This window comes from Xiphophorus maculatus, chromosome 10 (genome assembly GCF_002775205.1).
Source record: "Xiphophorus maculatus strain JP 163 A chromosome 10, X_maculatus-5.0-male, whole genome shotgun sequence".
Lineage (NCBI taxonomy): Eukaryota > Metazoa > Chordata > Actinopteri > Cyprinodontiformes > Poeciliidae > Xiphophorus > Xiphophorus maculatus.
Window position 1 is genome coordinate 13,948,029 of NC_036452.1, and position 18,104 is coordinate 13,966,132.

General features: G+C 40.3%; 2 protein-coding genes across 8 annotated transcripts in view; one reads left to right on the forward strand and one right to left on the reverse strand.

The window, feature by feature from the left end:
• Positions 1–1,373: 1,373 nt before the first annotated feature.
• On the forward strand, positions 1,374–10,179 carry g6pc3 (glucose-6-phosphatase catalytic subunit 3). The gene is made up of 6 exons (XM_005794707.2): positions 1,374–2,953; positions 3,764–3,870; positions 3,957–4,047; positions 4,129–4,247; positions 5,267–5,408; positions 5,496–10,179. The coding sequence occupies exons 1-6, from the start codon at positions 2,619–2,621 to the stop codon at positions 5,830–5,832; spliced, it is 1,131 nt and encodes a 376-aa protein (XP_005794764.2). The 5' UTR covers positions 1,374–2,618; the 3' UTR covers positions 5,833–10,179.
• The window catches only part of LOC102231735 (protein TANC2), a 156,606-nt gene continuing 145,744 nt past the window's right edge, over positions 7,243–18,104 (reverse strand). For 5 of the 7 annotated variants that reach the window (XM_023340301.1, XM_023340299.1, XM_023340297.1 and 2 more), the window contains 7 exons: positions 17,506–17,681; positions 17,261–17,393; positions 15,651–15,680; positions 14,360–14,451; positions 14,031–14,177; positions 13,755–13,855; positions 7,243–12,844 (listed from right to left, as the gene is read on the reverse strand). In XM_023340301.1, the coding sequence (XP_023196069.1) occupies positions 10,777–12,844; positions 13,755–13,855; positions 14,031–14,177; positions 14,360–14,451; positions 15,651–15,680; positions 17,261–17,393; positions 17,506–17,681 (2,747 nt within the window). In that variant the 3' untranslated portion in view covers positions 7,243–10,776. The remainder of the gene's footprint in view (positions 12,845–13,754; positions 13,856–14,030; positions 14,178–14,359; positions 14,452–15,650; positions 15,681–17,260; positions 17,394–17,505; positions 17,682–18,104) is intronic. The other 2 variants (XM_023340300.1, XM_023340298.1) reach the window with 1 other exon arrangement.

An 18,104-nucleotide genomic window follows, 5' to 3' on the forward strand; every position in this document is an offset into this window, starting at 1 on the left:
GAAAATTTAAGATCAGTTTCCATTTTTATTCCTGAAGGTGGGGTCTCTGTGTGCAGGAGAGGTTTTCTGAATCAGGTTACTCTGGGACTGACCTCCTGTCTGAGCTCGGGGAAGTGTGAGGGGTTCACGGTAGCGTGGGAATTCTGGCTATTTTTAGAGAACCGTCTCTTTTGGCTCGGATCACTAAAAACAGTCGGTTCTTTCGGCTCCAAAGCGGCTCTTCAGATTTTTTTTGGTTCTTTAATTTATTATCCAACAGAAAAATGTTGCAAAATGAATGAGAGCTCATAGTCGGAAATGACTATATTCAACAGAGTAAAGTGAAATGTGCATTTTGAGTTTTAAAATACCATATGAGTCTGTTATTTGGCTTTTGATGATTGCATTTACAGATTTACCAGCGGGGAATTGATGGAACGGGAGCTTTTAATTCGGAAATCTTCCCATTTTGCCTGAAACTTGTGTTTGTATTGAACCAGCAATCAAAAAACATGCTTCTTTTACATGACAGTTTACTTCTCTAATGTAATGGGTTTTGATTGTTTTATTCTCAGAAAAACACACCAGCAATAAATCTCAGGCTCTGAAAGGAGTGAAGGGATTATTTAAATCCACAAGGGGGCGTCCTGAACTGTCTTCCACTAAAGACTGAGCATGAAAGAGAATTAAACCCAACCATAGATATTGTTTTAGTATAATGTAGAAAACATATGACATTAGTTACACACAGGAAATCTACAGTTTAACACTATTTGTGGTCTATGATGGTATAAAAAATATAATAAATAAGCTTTTTGCTTGCTTATATTTTGTATTGTTCAATGGACTGAGAAACTGCTACTTTTCCCCCTCCATGTATAGGAAGTACTGTTGCCACGACGCTATCCTGACATAATTCAGGATAACAGCCGACAGCTGACAGAAAGTTCTTAGGGGGTGTAGCCACACTGAGCTGTTGTCTTGCATGTTAATACACAATTTGATCACAATGTTGTTTTATGCAACCTCTGCAAATGATCAGTTCAGCTTTACTGAATTTTAAGTTCAGTTGATTTTTTTTCCCCAAAATACATTAGAGAAAATTAGAAAGTAGAAGAAAATTCTGTTTTTATTTTGCAATTTTACAACTTTCTTTAAGTAAATGTTTCATAGTTAAGTAAGGGACTTGGAAGATAATAAATATGGTTGAAATTAGATAATTATTTGACAGAAAAGTGGATCTGACTGGTGGTTTTGATGAAGGCCGAGCGTCTTTGTTTCTGCAGAGATCACAGTTGAAGTTGATAATAATCTGCACAGCTCTGGATTCTGACCAGTAAATAAAGTTTATTTAGTTCAGAAACATCAAAACGTCAAGAAGTTTGTGATTTACATTTAAATTAAATCCAAGCTGAACATTTAATTAAGATCTGTTGACTTCCAGTGTTGACTCGTTGACTTTACAGCAGTCCCTCATACAGGGTATGCATGTAGCAACAGTGGAGAAGAAGAACCAGTTCCAGGGTTAAGTGTTCATTAGAATTTAAAGTTTGAGAATGAAGAGGACTTCTTCCCTTAGGTCCTCCACTCAGTAGCATCTTTCTTTTCAGTTGGGTTTTTATTTTCCATCACAACATGGTAAACATTGATGAAAATAATTTCTGATTTCTTATATCTCCTGTTTTATTTGTGTCTGAGCAGGGAGAGTTCAATCAGGTGTCCACCAGCAGCTTGATGGAATCAGACTCTGGTACCATCAGCAATGAGCCGAACAGGTCGGCGTTGTGTCGCTACAACTTGCTTCTTTGAGGCTCCATTGGTGGAGGAGATTTGAGATCAAACAGCCTGAAAACGGCCTCACCTGTTGAGTTTGAGTCGCTACATCACATTGAGCCGATGGACACTGGAAGAGTGGAGATGCAGCGAGCTTCTCCTGCTGGGCAGATCTGAGAGAAGAAAATGAGGGTTTAAATATACCGTCCTGATGAGAAGCTGCTTTTAGACCCAGATGAACACCATCCATTCCTGGTTCCCTTCATTCATCCATTCCTGGTTCCCTTCATTCACCCGTCCGTCTGTCCGTCCTGGTTGCCTTCATTCATCAATTCCTGGTTCCTTCCATCGTGGTTCCCACTCTCCACCCATCTTGGTTCTATTCATCCATCCGTCCGTCTGTCCGTCCGTCCGTCCATACATCCATCCAACCTACCTGGTTCCCTTCCATTCCTGGGAATTACATGAACATTTTGATTTCTTTACAGGGACGGTGAAATTGTGAAATAGGCCAATTCTCACTTGAATGGATAAGAACTTTGATTAGCAGACCAAATTCCCAGAAATCGGATTTATTTATTTTAATTGTTACCAAGTGTTAGATGTTTAACTACATCCAGTTTGGCTCTATCATCTAAGTGGCCTGTACTCCCTTTTCTAGCTTGATTTTTTTTTTAAATCTAATTGTTTGGGTTATAACTATTTGATTTTGCATAACTAATTATGCATAATTAGGATGTAATTTTGTAGAAGTTCAATTTTACTTTAATTCACATAGAGAAGCAAGTATTTTTCAAAAGAGTCGCACCGGCCAATATATAACTGTTAAAGAATTTGACGCATTAGAACAAACCATCATAACGTTTATGCCGTTTCTTCACGTTGGCTCGCACAGCCAGTCAAGCTGGCTCGGGCACGAACGACACATCCGGAGGATTTCAATTTCTGTCATAATTTCTCCCGATCTAAAAGACGCCGTAGAAATGGAGGCGATACACACCAAGGGTATTTGGATGGCAGAATATCTGCAGCAGCAGACAAAGAACCTAGAGCAGTTCTGGCTCACCATCACTCACTTTGGAGATCCCCAAGTAGGATTTCTGTTCGTGTTCCCTTTAACTTATTTTGTGTGTAATCGATTGGGAGTTGCGGTGCTGTGGGTCTCAGCCCTGTCGGAGTGGTTAAACTTGATGCTTAAATGGTAAGACCGTGGAAACAGGTAAAATAACAAAAATGTTGTTTTTGATTTACAGTTACGTGGATATGTAGGATCTGAATTTCGTCTTTTACAACAATCGGCATAACTTATTTCTCTACTCTCACGTATGTCTCCACATTTTGGTTAACCAAATTTGAGATTCTCTTGCATTTTACTTTAGTAAGACGTTGTAGCTTCCGGGACAACACCGCAGTTCCTACTCTATATGTTGTCCGTGGCGGAACAGACTGTAGTGGAACCATAAACATAGGAGAACAGACTCCACCAGAGTCCTTGAACGACACTTGACGCCACGTACGTACGGCAAGTACGTCAGTGTCGACTCCATGTTGTGATTGGCATTTGGTTGAGACACACGCAATTCTCCTTGCAATTCATTGTCAATAGCTGTTGATATTGTACAAAATAAATATTTTAAAAACAAACAAAAAAGTATTAAGTGGCTGGAATAAAAACAACAGCTAAATACATTTAAAATAATAGTTGTGCAAGCTAATATTTAGTGGGCTTTAGATTGATTATTCTTGTAGCAACTCTGAAAGCTTTCAGTTGCTTTTGTTTTCCAGCTTTTTTAACTGAATGAAAACAAACATTTAAGTGGAACTCTAGAATCCTTAAAAACTTGGGATAATAAAAAAAAATCTCAATTTTTGTATGCAGACGTTAGCTAGATGTGGCTTTGTAACTCTTTTTGGACTAAAAGAGGCCAGTTGTTTTGTTTCATGTCTGTTCTTGATCAACCATAAATCCCAATGGATTTCTGGTTTTCATTGTCCTTTTGACCTCTCTAAGGGTGCTGTTTGGAGAAAGGCCATTCTGGTGGGTTGGTGAATGTCAACTATTTGTCAACACAAAGCCCAACATCTCCCAGTTTCCATGCACCTGTGAAACTGGCCCAGGTGAGGCAAAAACTAAACACACCCAAATCATATTCATCACCCTTCATTCGGAGTTCAGAGTTCCAGATTTGGTGTTCGTTTCTCAGGCAGTCCGTCAGGACACTCGATGGTGACTGCTGCAGTCTGGTGGGTTGTGGTGCCCCCTCTCAGCTCCTTTCTGCACTCCCACACTCACTGGTAAACAAAATGAACGAAGTATGTTCGAAAGGAAAAGTAACCACGAAAGTCTTAATTAGTTTTCTCTTTTCTTGTCCACAGTTGGGTTATATCAGCTGCTCCCTATCTGATTTACGGGCTGCTGCTGGGTGCCGTTGGAATATCCAGGATCTTTATCCTTGCTCACTTTCCTCACCAGGTTGTTACTGGTATCATTGCAGGTCTGAATACAGAATTATTACACGTTTGATATATTTACAGCAATGCCGTCTGCCTATGATGTAGAAACCCTACAATTAAAGGCATTTTGATTGATTTATTTACATCTTCCTTACTCTGGCCTCATTAAAAATAACACAGTGTTAAAATGTGGAGTTTGAATCAATTTCCAAGTCTGGATAAGTTTAGAATAAATGAGAATTGAGTGTGAAATAAATCGTTTTTATTTGACCTTTGATTTGCCACAACCATACTTTTTTTTTTTTTTTTGCCAAATCTGACAATTTTGGTGTTTGAGTTCTTGACATATAAATCCAATCCAATTTTTTTAGCTATGAAATAAGGATTTCATAGCTAAAATTCCTATTTTAGCTATACAAATAGCTAAAATAGCTATTTTGGCTTTTAGATACCAAGATAAAAGTTTTAAACCAACAACATGTTTAAAAGAAATGTCAATGTAAAAAAAAGGTCTTGACTGTTTTTTTTGTTTTTTTTACTGGTCTTTTTTTAATGGCTACTTCAGGGTGTTAATATTACTTATAGTGAGAAGAAACATGTAGGTACAATTAAAAGAAACTTTAAGATGTTAATCTAGCAGCAAAATATGAATAGTTTTGGTCTTAACCGCAGATAATAATGGCTGTAGGCAGGAAGGATCTTCAGTACCGGTCTGTATTACAGAGGTTCTGAAGAAGCCTCTGACTCAAGACACTTTCTTATTTAATTATAATCCCATGAAGATGATTCTTAGGTATTTCCATCATATTCTTCATTCTTCCTGTACAGCCACATGTAGTGGGGAAGTTATCAACAATGTTTTATTTCTGATTACAAAAGTCAACTAATTCCACTGAATTATTTCGAATGTTATAAACAATGCTTGAAAACTGATTACGTAAGAGCATGGAAAATGTATAGAAACCCTAGAAGAATCTGAATTTCTCTTTAAGAATCTGAAAACACTGACAGAGATTATTGTTAATTATTTTTCATACCTATTTGAACTGATTGCTTCCAGGTATCTTTCTGGGGATTTTTCTTGTCCGTAGAGTGCCAGAAGGGCGCCCCCTATTGTTCTTTGTGAGCTTCAGTGCAGGAATGCTGTTCAGTGCTCTGATTCTGAATGCTGGCCTGCAGCTGGTTGGCATTGACCTCTTCTGGTGAGGATCTTAAGCTGATGGAAGATAAATCAATGCTTCTACGAGTGGCATCCTGTCTCATGTGGTTTTATTTTGCTTATTTTAAAGGACTGTCGCTTTGGCAAAGAAATGGTGCAGCCGTGCTGATTGGATCCGCTTGGACACAGTCCCGTTGTCCTCCCTGGCCCGGGACTGCGGGACCCTTCTTGGCCTGGGGCTGGCCCAGTACTGGAAGCAAGGCGGACTGTCGTTCAATCACCGCGCTCTTTCCCTGGCTGTGTCATCCATTGGGCTTTACCTCATGTACATCCTGCCGTTCCCTGACAAATCACAAGGCCTCTTTTACTGCTTGGTCTTCATCAAGTTCACCCTGGTGCCTCTGATTGTCATGGTGGTCAGTCCTGGGCTGGTTCACGTTTTCACACGCAAAATGAAAAAGGATTAGAGAGGCACTTCTTCACACAAGCCCAAGTTCTCTTGTCTTGAGTCTTTTACTCTTCTTACTTCTGAATGTTTCAACTCTAAATGTTATATTTCAGATATACATCTCTATTTAATGGTGTTAAACAGGAACCAAAAATTTATGGTCATTTCTTTTTATGATGTGATCAAGTCACTTATTTTTAGTTTGTCAAAATATTTGTATCTTTGACAATGCACTTTAGCAATTTTCTAGAGCTAATTGTGGGACCTTTTTGTTCCTCTGTTTCTGGAACAAAAACAGAAATATTTCCAAAAGTAGCATTGTCTCTTCTGCAGTGAACAGCAACAGGAGGAAGAACTACTGTATGTACTCTGGCATCTCATTAAAAGTAGTTCAATTTGTAGGAAATGTTTCATGGATAGTTTGAGGTATCAAGACCATTACGTTTGAAAACCTCAGTATCCTTTAATGCAGCTTACACTGGCCCGTGCATATAAGGCGACTTAAGGTTGTGTCAAATTGTTTAAAGTTAACAGCACTTTCACACATACCAGATGTGTCAAACGTTAGATTTAAATCACTTATTTTTTTTTACAGGCCCAGGTGTAAAGATATTGGTGGCCCAGGTGGTCGAGATATTCAGTCTATGCTATTTTAAACTGTAGTTGTTTTAGAGTCATTTACTTTTGCAGCAAAAGGGGAAAAAAAATATACAAAAACAAAACTATTTTACTGTGCAGTTGGACACCTGTTTTTTTTATGCTTCCTTTCTGGACTATTTAGTTAAATCCTTTGAAGAGTCAACTAAAAAACATTCCTTGCCTGTCAAATTTCTACATATTCATAAAGTAGCTAATTAATCCAGATCCACAAAGTCTTAACACTTAAATCTTTCTTGATAGGAAGATTTATTTTTGAATTGAGGAAACATGTCAATGTTATTCAAATTTATTGAGATGTACTAATATTTTTGATTTCTGTTTCTACAAATTAAAAATTCTATTTTAAGAGCCCTAAGAGGATTGAGTCCAGATTTTTTTTTTTTTTGCCAGGGTATGGAAAGAAAGAATTGCTAACATTGTACCAAATCTTGGTTTCATGTTGTTTCATGAGTTTGATACTCTATCACATGCAGATTAACATCTTTTTACCATATCTATGCAATCGACAAGTCAAAAAATAAATGACTGACATGCATGACGTGTTTCAGTTTATAACCATTTATAAATATGTTCTTTTTTTTAATACATAGTTTGGACTGTACATGTTACAATCAGTTATCATGAGATAAAAACACATTCTTTTTTAACATTTTTAATGAAACTTTATCACAGCGATCTGAAAGCTCACATTTACAGACAAGAGAACTCTGCTCAGCAAGCAAATACGTTAAAAACGAAAATAAAGGAAATCTTTTACTCGTCTGGTGAGGCTGAAGGAGAATGATGACAGTTCGGGGACAGCAGTAGTCTCCTTATCTTAATCCCGACACCGTATCACACACTGCTATACATGTTTCTGCTGGAGCTTCATGGAAAGAATAGAACATGCATCGGACTATTTACAGCAAACCAATATACACGTACAGCTCGAACTCGAACGCCCTTGGACTCCCACAGCTGAACAAGTCCTGTTTAAGTTAGGTATGATACAGTTTGACCTTCATTTCTCTGGTAGCTGTTAAAACAGGAGACGAGGAGGAAATCTCTCTGTTGATCATCTTTATCTGACATCACAAAGTAAAAAGCTACAGACAAAAAGCCTATAACTTTTGTCAAATATAACAAGAACTTGACTATTTTTGTTATTCCACATTACGATGACTCCAAATATGGAGTTTCTGGAGAAAATACCAAGCTTTATTATTATTATTCTATAATTCTATTCTCTTTCAGCAGATTTATATTATTTCCAACATTTGTGCATTTAAGAAGCTGTTCTAACATAGACTTTTTGTTTGTTTGTTTGGAACAAGGTGAGACATGATTTGGCCTTTAAAAAACAAAACGAACCCACAAATCCGAGCCGGACCGAGCGCAGTATCTAAACCACTATATACAGCTTGTGCTAGAAAGTCTATACATCCTCGCCAGTTTTAAAAACGTCGTTCTCTCCTCATACCGTCACTCACCACCAAGCTGAAAAATTATACAGTAATGGAATCTATGACAGTCTGGCCGCATCGGACGCAGACCCACGCTCTCCAAATTCACCAAGCGCAACAACCAAAGTAGATAAAATATATAAAGTGCACCCTTAGTTCAAAATGTAAGACGTATTCATAGGGCAGAACTGGCTGGAGGAAAAAAATTATGAAAATAATAAAGCAGAAGAGGGAGAAATGGGTAAGGAGATGCATTTGCTTGCTTGTAACCTTTGAGCACTAACCCGTCACTATTTCGAAGGAGGGACAGAACCAAACTTCAATGGTACTTTCAATGTTAAACTTAGTTAACCAGTTAGTTACTTATCGCTTACTCAGACAAAACTGTTTTATTGCAATCAAAGCTGACTTCTGTTATGTAATTCCAACAATTAGAGCCACTAATTAATAACGAATAGCTAACATACTGCAGCCAAATCGCTCAGTGGATATATAATGACAATTTAGAAAAGTCTGGTTTTAATTACGTTAAAAAATGTCTCTTTTCAAAACAGTTCCTGCGTATAATGCCACATGTCCCTGCTCTACTGAACAGAAAAATAAACTAATCTGTTTGGAAATAAAAAAACCTAAAAAAAATCCTGGTGTCATAAGTGTGTTCAGCTTTAGACAAATGCTTTCTTGGACTCTTCAATTTCAGGATTCAGTGTTATTGAATTCACTTCCACAATCAATTATGTTGAATTTAACATTTGGATCCTTTAGCTAATCTATAAAAGGATCTCACTGTACAAAATTATCCCTGACCCTGGCAGAAACAAAGTAAATTGAGTATCATCTTTGGGAAACAACTATCTAAATTTATTTACATTTTACTCCAAAATGTATAAAAAATTATTAAGGCCCTTTTAGATTAGCAAGGGAAAACATTTCTATATAGGCAATAAAGCAAATAAAGTCTTTTTATAATTGCTCAGCAGCTTTTTGCATGTTTCCACTGGCATCTTCATGGTTTATCTTTGGTGATGTGCAACTGCTTTGAGGTTGGAAGGTTCTCTTTGCAATCACCCTAATGCTTAGCTCACTCCATTAGATTCAAGTTGGGATTCTGGCTGGGCAACTCCAAAATGTTACTACTTCCAGTCTGAAAAAAAATTGTAAAATCAAGAGATGACTTTAAACATTAGAGCCATTGGCAAAACATTGTAGTTTAATGGAAAAAAATCCAAAACCTCAGCTTTTGGGCCACATCCTTTGCGAGGGTGTTGCTTCTCCTAAGAAGGAAATGCTTCGAGAATGTGGATGAAATTATAAATCAGTCAGTCGTGACCTCGAATCTTCAGATATCTGGTAGCTAAAATGAAGACACATTCCGATTTTCAATATCATAGTGAGTCCAAAGAAAAAGGATGACTTCACCTGATGAAAAGTAAAGTTTTGGAACGGCTGAGCCAGAATCCAGAACTAAATCAGACATAAAATCTTGAGAGCTGTGGACCAGGGATGTCCTCACAATCTGACAGATTTAGAGAACTTTTAGAATGGACTAATACCAAGAATGCTGAACACTGTACAGTCATAAAAAAAAAAATTCTCAAAGAATTACTTTAAAGGTGTTCACACATATGCAACCAGGTTATTGCATCTTTTTATTTAAATAATTGTCCCTGAAATATATTTAGTTTTTAATTTCATTATGCAGAAGCTTTGAAAATGGGCTACTTTTTTTAACGTCACAATATCCAAACAGTTATATAGGACGGGTGTAGAAATGAATATACATATATGAATATACATGAATATACATTTCTACACCCGTCGTAACAGTTGTGTTGCCAATTAAAAGATAAAATTTAGATTTGTTTTCAGCATGCATAAATCCACACAGAAGTTGCAGCCTGACCATTTTTTGATCATCTGAGTAAGAGTTTTAATTATCAACCTGTTCTAATAAAGTTTCATTTTGGGACATATTATCAATCCTTTGTTTTGTTTTCTTGTGTTAAAAAAAAAGAAGCAGAAATGTAAAACATGTGGTCTATACCTGATCATTTAGGCCCCTTCACAAAGAATAAATCAACAACTTCAATCTTAAATAGTTTGCGATTTGAAGCAGTTGCTTGCATCTTTCGAAACAATAATATATCAAAGCTTGCCTGTCCCTCATTTTTCGGAATTGGTCAATTTTCCCACCTCCATATGACTAGCAGTGTGACACAGTAGCAGGGCTAACAGAATAAAATTTAAAATGCAAACTATTCTTTGCTTTATCTTCTATGTACAATATATAACTTAATTATAAATATTGTCATTTTTCTCTAAGTACTGAGTCGTAGAACCTTTTGCTTTTTCGGAGCAATGTACAGTATTGAACAGATAATATTGTAGTACATAGAATAGAGCCTACACAGCAACCTTGGTTAAGAGCACACTTTGAAAGAACTTAAGATGAGCAGAGAGTCCACGAGCAGAGTCTGATGAGGAGCACGGTCACTCTTTCAGTCCCATCTGGGGTGGTCACTTGTGGTCGCGTTGTGCCACTCTAAGTCTTGGAAGTGCACTGGTCAGAGAATGAAATGAGAACTCAGAAACTTTCTGTTGTTCAGCCTGTGTGCAGATTATGATGATGATGAAATGATCATTTCAGTATCAGTTATGTTTTTTCCAAATAGGATTGCGTCTTAAAGTCTAAATGTGGTTTTCTCTCTTTGACTGGAGTTGTCTCTTAAGAGTTCTTTTGCATGAGTTTGTCCAGGACACATACACAGATCACATGTCACATTTTTTTTTTGTTTTTATTTTAGATAAATATTCTTGTTCCACCCTCACTTCTACTGACGCGCCAAGTCCAAACTGTCCACTCACACATTCGACTCCACAAATGGTCTCTTTGGTTTGATGGGGGAGGTGGGGCCTTGGGTCCGGGAGTCACGTGACAGCTGGCGGTACATGTTGTCCTGGTAGGCCTGTGCCACTGGCAGAGTCCTCGCCACCTTCACGTCAGGGTAGGTGGGCACCTGGCTGACCCGTTCCAGAATATCACCAGTGCCACGAGATCCGTTGGCCAGCTTTCCCAGTGAGGAGGGTTGGGTCTGGGAGTAGTAGTCCTCCTCCAACAGGTGTCCATTTTGGGCATTGTTGGTCTTGTTGTAGTAGGCGATGTTGCCCAGAGATGCTGGGGGACTGTAGGTGGAGCCCTGCTGGACTAGCTGCCCAGGGGAGGTTGGGCTAATAGCAGAATCCATGGAGGTCATGGGCCTGGACCGTCCGGGTTGATGCAGGTACTGTTGAGTCCGAGCGGTCTTGTCTATGATCCCCATGAAAGGCGTATTCCTGGAGCGGGTGGTTTCGCCCTGATATAGACCGCCACTCTGAGAGGGAGAGATCGGGGAGATGTCGTCACAGGTGCGCTCATATGTGGCTTGCAAGGGGATCTCCATCTGCTGAATAGACGCGGAGGGCCTAAAGGCCTGAGCTATGTTGGAAGTAGACCCAGCTGAGATGTTGTTGCTAGAGGGGGAGAATCGCAAGCCTACACTCTGAGAATGGATGAGAGGCCTTGGGGTGGGCACATGCTGCTTCATCTCAGTAGTATTGGCACTCACGGGACGTCTCACCATGTGGGGGATCTCAGGAGAGCCCAGCTGACAGGGAGGCATGGCGTTTGCACGCTCCAGTACGTGTTCAGAGACTGGGTAGTAGGCTGCAGACTGGCTGCGGCTTATCTGAGGTGTCTGGCTGTAACGGATGCCCCCTGGGCCCCCGCTGCTGGCGCGGTAGGCAGAGGAGGGGCGCTGGGGTAGCTCATCTTTCAACAGGTTTGACTCCATGACCCCTCCTCGGCCGCCGTGCTGACAGAGGGCCCCAGAGCTGAGGCTGGCCTGGACCTGGGGCATGGACCGCCCGTCCAGGGACGGCTGGTACACCAGGCGGCTCTCCACATCCACTGAGCCCCCCTGATAGCGACCGCCAATGGAGTGGCCCATTGGACCACTAAAGCTGTTGCCCAAGACGTTGGGCTGGTTTGTGCGGACGATTTGAGCGATAGATGGTTGGAGGCGAAGACCTTGGGCTTGGTGATGTTGGGAGGCTATCGATGGCTGTGAGGTCAGCTGGAATGAACGCTGGCTGCTCATCTTGGAAAGGGGAGATTTGGGTCGTCCAGGGAGCTGCTCTGTCTGGTAGCGCACTGGAGACCCAGATTGCGATCTGTACAAGCACACACTTTCCAACGGCGGACTAGCTCTGTACTGAGCAGCCCGACGTAAAGGAGAAGGCGGTGGGCTCTGGTGATCCATCCCCTGACCTCCGCTGCCCATCGGAGGTGGGCTGAAGCGGTAGGACTGTTGGTGCACTGGGGAAGTGTGAGGAGGGCTGTGTCGGTAGTGGGAGTTTTGATGAGTTGGAGAGAGAGAGGGCGATGGGGGCTGGTATGACCCTCGAGTTGGGGAGGACATAGAGGAGGAGGTTGGGAGGTATTCATAAGGCTGGCCCATGGGTGAACCCCCAGCTAAATAAATCTGATCCGGGTGTGTGGGGGAGAGAGGTGGGCTTTGTATGATGGGAAGACTTGACGGATTGGTGAGAGATTCTGGAGGAGGTAGTGCCAAAGACATGGCCTCCAGCTCCTGCTCTAAGTAGTCCTCATCCTCAAACAGGTCCTGGACAGGCTCCATGTCCTCCAGGCGGGGCTCAGGTGGAGGGGGAAGAGGCATGGACAGGGACAGGGACAGGGACTCCTCCTCCTCTGGAGGTGGTGTTGGGGGAGGTGAGGGTGGAGGCTCCAACTCCATGTCCTGCTGCTGGTGTTCTTCCTGGTTGAGCTGATGACATTCCTCCTCCACCCTCTGGAGGAGTCGCTGAATTTCTCTGTTATTTGGACATAGTTTTATGGCTTCATTTAGGTCCTCTAGGGCTTCAGGAAATTGTCTGAAAACAAGACAAAAATAAAATTTTTAGAGAAAAGGTCCGCAACACACACAGAGTATGAGTACATCTAAAAAATATAATAAAAGAAAGGAAGATGGTGATGAATATTTTCACTGTTTTCCTTTTTGTACCTGCCAGCGAAATATTTTTTGAAAGCCAATCATTTGAAGTAGTTTTTGAACAACTGATTCAATCACAAGCTAATTAAACCGGAACAGACGGTAAAATGTTTTAGCTTCAGCTAAATTTTAAAATTGTTTGGTTTTTATTCATACTATTAGCTTTTGGTATCTGCCAATTTTATATTTGTCTCATTAGTTTTACTAAACTTAATTTTATTTCTATTTTGTCATCTATCTACCTGTGATAATTGTTTGTTGTGGAGCACAACAAACAATCATCAGTTGAGGCTGTTGTAAATGTGCTATATAAATAAACTTTGACTTGACTTGACTACAAAGTTAACATATTATAATTTAATATACAATATAATATGCTTTACTTTACAATTGACATAAATTATACTACGAATAGACAATTCTATGATAATTTTCAACGATAAGTATGGTCTCAGGTCCACACAACGTTACCAATCAATAGTTTTATTAGATGCATAAGTTGTGCCTGAGAGAAAACACTTCAAACGACAGCAACCTTTCATTGGATCTTAGAAGGATGAAGAGAATTATCCTAAAACCTTAGAGAACAGATTGCTGCCTTGTACAGACAAGGCAAAGGACACAAAAAGAGAGCAATGAACCTACATTTTCAGAGAGATACAATGGCACTCTATAGGTAAAGGACAGGAATATGATTTGGAGAAAGAGTGAACTGACTCAGGTGCTAAGAAAGGTAGTGGAGAGTTACAGTGGGTGAACCCATGATTTTCAGAAGGATAAAAAGGAGGTACCTGCTGCTACGTTTGGCGCGTGCTCTGGCATAATAGGCCTCATACGATTTTGGTTTCAGTTCAAGTGCCTTGGTAGCAAATTCCTCAGCCATCCCAAAGTCCTGCAAAGATTGAAATGGATAAAAAAATGTGATGAACTGCATTAAAAACATGAAATGACTCATACAAAATAACCTTGCATGAGGTTAAATCCCAGTACGTTGATTTTTTTATGCTTTTTATCTCAGTCATTTTGGTACTTCTCCATTACTCAGAGCAGAGTAATCGCAGACTTACATTCATTTTCCTCCGACATCGGGACAGGTTGAGGAACAGTGATACTTTGAGTTCCCTGAATGTCTTGAGGTCCTCACTAAAGCCTTCACGTGGAAACTTTTTCAGAGCGTATTGGTAACGTTGAGTAGCCTCCTTTACCTTCCCCTTCTGTTGGAAGAAAAAAACAGTTTTTAACTTCCATATATACAGTATCATTTTGTGTCCTATCCTATGTTTCTATCCCATGCCTTACTTTTATTATTATTCAAATGTGTAGAGATACATCTGAAAAACCATTAAAATAAAAAGAATGAAATATGCACATTAGACTGAAACGCTTGTTCTCTAACCTTGTAGAAGCTGTCCCCCTCCTCAATGAGCTTGCTGAGTAAGATGATCATGATGTCAGGTTTTGAGGTGGCCATGGCCCACGTGGCTGGACCTGCACAACACAGGACGGAGAGGATAACAGCAAAAACGTGGTGAGAAAGACAGGTAGTTAAATAAAAATCAAAAGGTGTAGAAAGGAAAGTTTAACTAGGAGACACACCACAAACAACAGTAAGACCACAAGAATCAGTACAACAGTCAAAAATGGAGAATGGAAGAGAGAAAACAGGCAATCAAATGCAGAGGAAAGATAAAACACATCTGCTCTAAAACCTCAATGTGACCTCGCTTTGGAACTTCAGGCTTCAGTCAAAAACTGTTTGCAAATGCTCCATTTTTAATCTAGAAGACAACTCCTGAAAGCAATCACAAACACAGTCCAATCGGTTTTAAAAAAATATTTCATGTCATGTAATGGATCAGACATCTGCAAACAGAACTTGGTTAAAGCAAACTTCTAACAGAATTAGTGATATCATCATTTGGAAATCGTATCTTGTATTTCAGCCACAATAGAGGAGATCCATAAGGGGGCAAATATTTTTACAGCACTGTAAGAGAATGCTGGTTTCCACATGAAAAAAACAAACAAAAAACAACAACAACAAAAAACAACCCAGCGGACGGATTTGTTGCCAACTAGTGTGTGTGTGTTGTATCTGTGCAGAAGCAGCTTTTGACACACACATATACACACACCAACCGATGAAAACTATATAAGAACTTGCACAAGTAGACATGGTGCAGGTGTGGCGAACAGCACAAGGCAAGCAGAGTTGATGTGAGAGGGATCTGTAGATGTTAACTGTCCACTGAGCTGCAGATTGAAGGAGAAATGCTGCCGAAACAGCCAGGCTGACACAGAAGGAACATCTGAAGGATGACTGTGGGTTTCCATTGCAGTCTACAAACACATGCACATTTGGGAAAATCACTTCCACATAAGCAGTAATGCGTGTTCCTGTCATGCATTTGCGAGGTGAGAGGATATTTCAGCATGATGTCGCAGGCTGGAGGCCGGGCATGCTTTTATGAAACCACTTTGGCGTTAGCATCTACCTCTAGGCAATCCCGAGCTCGCCACTGTCACTGCTAATACCTTTTTTGCATGTTATTATTTGTCAGTTTGAGACGGATTTTGGTAGCTAAGCTCGCCTGCTGACACTTAAGGACCACACAGACAACACAGAGAGAGGAGATAGAGCTGTCAAAATGCCTGGTAGGGTGAGAGGTCGACAGCCTTGGCTTTACCTCGGGGCCGACTGGGCAGCGTCTGACATCCTGGCGCCGGTGAAAGAGGCAGGGAGGGGGTTGGAGTGGAGGCAAGAGTGAGGTGGTAGAGGGTGAGTGGGTGGGGGCGGGATTGCCGGAGAAAAATAGTGGCGTGGGAGTGCAAAAAGAGTAAGAGGAAAGAGAGAGAGCAGGTGGGTGAAAGAGAGGAAGAGGTGGTGGTGGATGTTGTGGAGGAGAGGTGAGAAAAGGAACACAAGCAGCAGTGAGAAGCGAAGGAGGTAAGTGCCTCAGCAAAAAAAAAAAAAAAACAGATACTGAAAAGAAACACCGCAGGCGCTAATAACAACCTGTCTCTGAGTAACTGCAGAGGAATGGAAAACGAAGATGTGATTGAGAGAGAAAAGAGCGACAGAGACAAACAGAGGCACTGAGAGAAAATGATAAAAAGAGGAAAGCCAGAAAAAAAACAGCAGTACAGTTGTATAATAATAATAAAAAGACACATCAGAGCTATAGATAGCTGAGAAGAGGCAGCAGTAAGCAGGGAGTAGAGTCCATGGCTTGTTGCCACAGAATACCGCAAAGAGAAAGATGCATGTAGAGGAAAAACAGGAGGACTTTCATCTATGGATTCACCCTTTGCAACCTTTCCATGCAGCTCATTCTCCAACTGCACTGCAGAATGTTTGACCAAGATGCTACTTCAACTTTTGTTTCATACCCCTTGAACTCTTTCATGTTTTCTCAAGTTTGTCAAATACAAACTTAGTGTATGAGAAATAGATGTGAAAGAGCAACACATATGAAGTATGTCTCTACTAGTTTTATACATCTAAAGAATTTGGACCAAAAGCATGGATGAGTGGCCTGGGGTTGGGCACAGATATTTTTCTGAAAGATTTTCAAATGGATTTAGAACAGGACTATGAATTAGCCATTTTAATACATGAATATGCTTCGATCTAAACCATTTCATTGTAGTTCTAGTAGTTCCATGTTTTTGCAATGTCCCCTACATGAATTGTGACCTTAAGCTGCTCTTCTGATGGCTTCCATTCAACAATAGCAACGTTCCTACCACAATTGATAGTTTAGTAACTTCACTACTTTGAAAAAAGAAACAAACAAAAACAATTTCTTTGTCTTTCTACTTCATAATTATGTACAAGAGAAATTGGTCTATCACATAAAATTTGTTGAGGTCTGTGCTTAGGCCTTTTTGCACCGCAAGACGTGCAGTTTTTGGGGCCACAGTCAGTGTATGTTTGTTTTTTCTCACTGCAGGAAAGAGTTGCACATATTTATCTGCTTGATGTGAATCCTCCGTTCAGCTTGCTGAATATTATTTAATCCGAAAGGAAAGAAAATGCATGTCATTGAACATTGAGCATGTCAATATTATCATTTAAAAACTTTTAAATGGGGCCAGGTTGACCCGGATCTGAGTGGGCCCCGTCTCTGCAGTGCAAAAGCGGCTTTTGTAAAGGGCCAAAATGTTCAAAGTTCCAAGGCCTGTAAGTACTTCTCCAATGCACTCTAACTTAAAACATTCCCTTCATGATGTTAAAGATGCTGCATCCATGGTGCACCTCATTAGATGGTTCCTCAGTCTCTCAAACTTTTCTTACCAATCTTGGCTCCTTTCTTGAGCAGGGCCACCACTACCGACGTGTTTCTACAGCCCACTGCTCGGTCCAGAGGACGCATGCCACTGTAGTCGACGTGCTCTATCATGGCCCCATGGTCGACCAAGAACTGGACCTGGGAAAAAAAGTTGATACACTGGAAAAAACTGATTTCAACGTAACTGACAAAATACAGTAGACATATGAGAGCAAATTAGTTAAAAATGTAATTTCTGTATCTTTCCTACCACGTCAGAGTCGCCGTAGAAGGCTGCTAGGTCAAGGGGCGTGCGTCCGTTCTTGTCTGCGTGGTCAGTGGCAGAGCCGCTCTCCACTAGATAGCGGACCACAGATAAATGTCCTTTCAGACAGGCCCAACTCAGTGCAGTCAGACCCTCCTTATCCATTAGCGACAGAGAAGCTCCTTGGAAAAGTAACAGTAGCAGTTACACCTTCAGATTCCTCTTTTAATATTTGGACACATTTAATTTGACTGATATTAACTGAAACTATGCTCAGCTGTTTCTCTAATTGATGCATAGTTTTACAAAAAGTGGTGGAAACATGCTGATCTACTAAACATTTCTAATTTCAAAGCCATGCCAACTCTCCACTGAAGTTTTAACCACTGGTGAATGTTTTTTTTTATATTAATTATCTCTTATTCAAACATTTTTTGGGGGGGACATGACCACCTTCTTCATAATTTGCGCTGTTTCAACTCAGCTCATACAGAACGTGCTGTGTATTTAAACATTTGTCTAGTTTTCAGTTGTTTTAAACGTCTAACGGTGAAAGTAAAGGCAAACTAGCATCATCAAGCTAATGTTTTTCTGCCATCTTCCAG